Below are 1,373 nucleotides of genomic sequence, written 5' to 3' on the forward strand. Positions count from 1 at the left end.
CTCCCCGTCACTTTGACGTATTCCCCTTCTTTCATGTCAGCCAGCCGCCGATTGGGAACATTTCGAAGCAAATGGGAGAGCATGAAGCGTTTGATAAAACTGAAATATGGAAGGCAAACCGGGAAAGAGTGCAGGAGGGAGGGATGAAGGAACAAATATAGCCCAGACAAGCCAGCACACGCGCTTCCTTTATTATCATTCATGTTTGTGTGCTGTAGCTTGCCATGTCATGAATATCACAGATGTCATACCAGCGGGGCCGACCCTCTCTCACACCCCGAACCCAAGCTATCGTGCCTCACCTGTAGGAGTAAAAAGAAGACACTCCACAGGAAATCAGCGCAACGCCCCCAAAGACCCATGCCTTCACCCGCAAATCTCTTTCCTGGCCCCAGATTTTTTCCAGCAACCGGTCTTTCAAACCCATGATGTCTGTGAGAAAGTCGTCAGAGGAGGGAGGTTAAGATAGCCCCTCCCTAGTAGGGTGAAGGTACTACATGCGGCCATAGCCTTTAACACCTAAAGTCAAAGCTTTCATACTTGCACGTGAGAGAGTATGTATTGTGTAGAGCAATTTGGCCCTCAGGGTGAGCATGGGAGCAAGGCAGTCGCCCCATGCGATGAATAGAGGATAGGAACAAGAGGAAACGTTGATCTATCAGGAAGGAGGGTGGCGGCCGCCAAAAGGGACAGGGGAGGCGCACAGACCACACTTTCTGATGGAACAAATTTGGGGTTAAAAGGGGATATAAACAGAAAGAGAGGGAGAGAGAGAGAACGAGGGAAAAAGAAATGCTTCCAGAGGGTCTTGGCAGAAGAAACCACTTTTAGAGTAGAGTACCTCATTAGTTACAAAAAATCTCCGTGGGACGCGAGGTCTCAATCCCTTTGCCCGCACGGGAAAGAAAGGGATTCGAATTCCGGGTGGCAAAAGAATCGGGGCTTTTGCCACCGTCCGTGCCGAGCGTCGAATGTGGGAAGGGAAGCGCGGGAATACGAGGGAAGGGAAGGCACAGAGGGCGATAGGAAGAAAAGGAGGAGCGAGGAGGGCGATCAATCCTGTTTCATGACGGTAGAATCGCCTTCCGGCTTTCCGTCCAACATTCAGCACAGGCATACGCCACCACATGTTTTTATTAAATTAAAGGGGAAAAAAAAACTTTAGCCTGTAAGTCGTTGCGATTGGGGGAATTCGTGGCATGGATGTGGGCCCTCCTGTCCATGTTCTCGCGGATTGAGCATTCGAATGTTGTGCGTCCAACGTGACCAAACGCGTGCTGCTCTGTGCGCCCAGATCTGACGCCTCCCCTTCTTTCCGCAAAGAGCGCTACGTCCTCCCTCCCTACACCGGATGTATAACTCTTCACAGCCAA

The 1,373-nt window shown here is 50.9% G+C and overlaps 1 protein-coding gene across 1 annotated transcript; it reads right to left on the reverse strand.

The window, feature by feature from the left end:
• Positions 1-2: 2 nt before the first annotated feature.
• NGA_0631200 (uncharacterized protein) lies at positions 3-436 on the reverse strand (the record flags this gene model as incomplete). Its single annotated transcript, XM_005855732.1, has 2 exons — positions 303-436; positions 3-99 (listed from the first exon to the last, which is right to left on the reverse strand). Coding segments are annotated over exons 1-2 (222 nt in total), but the record flags the coding sequence as incomplete, so codon positions are not given.
• Between the last annotated feature and the right edge of the window lie 937 nt (positions 437-1,373).

The sequence above is a fragment of the Nannochloropsis gaditana genome (assembly GCF_000240725.1).
Source record: "Nannochloropsis gaditana CCMP526 unplaced genomic scaffold scaffold123, whole genome shotgun sequence".
NCBI classification, from domain to species: Eukaryota; class Eustigmatophyceae; order Eustigmatales; family Monodopsidaceae; genus Microchloropsis; species Microchloropsis gaditana.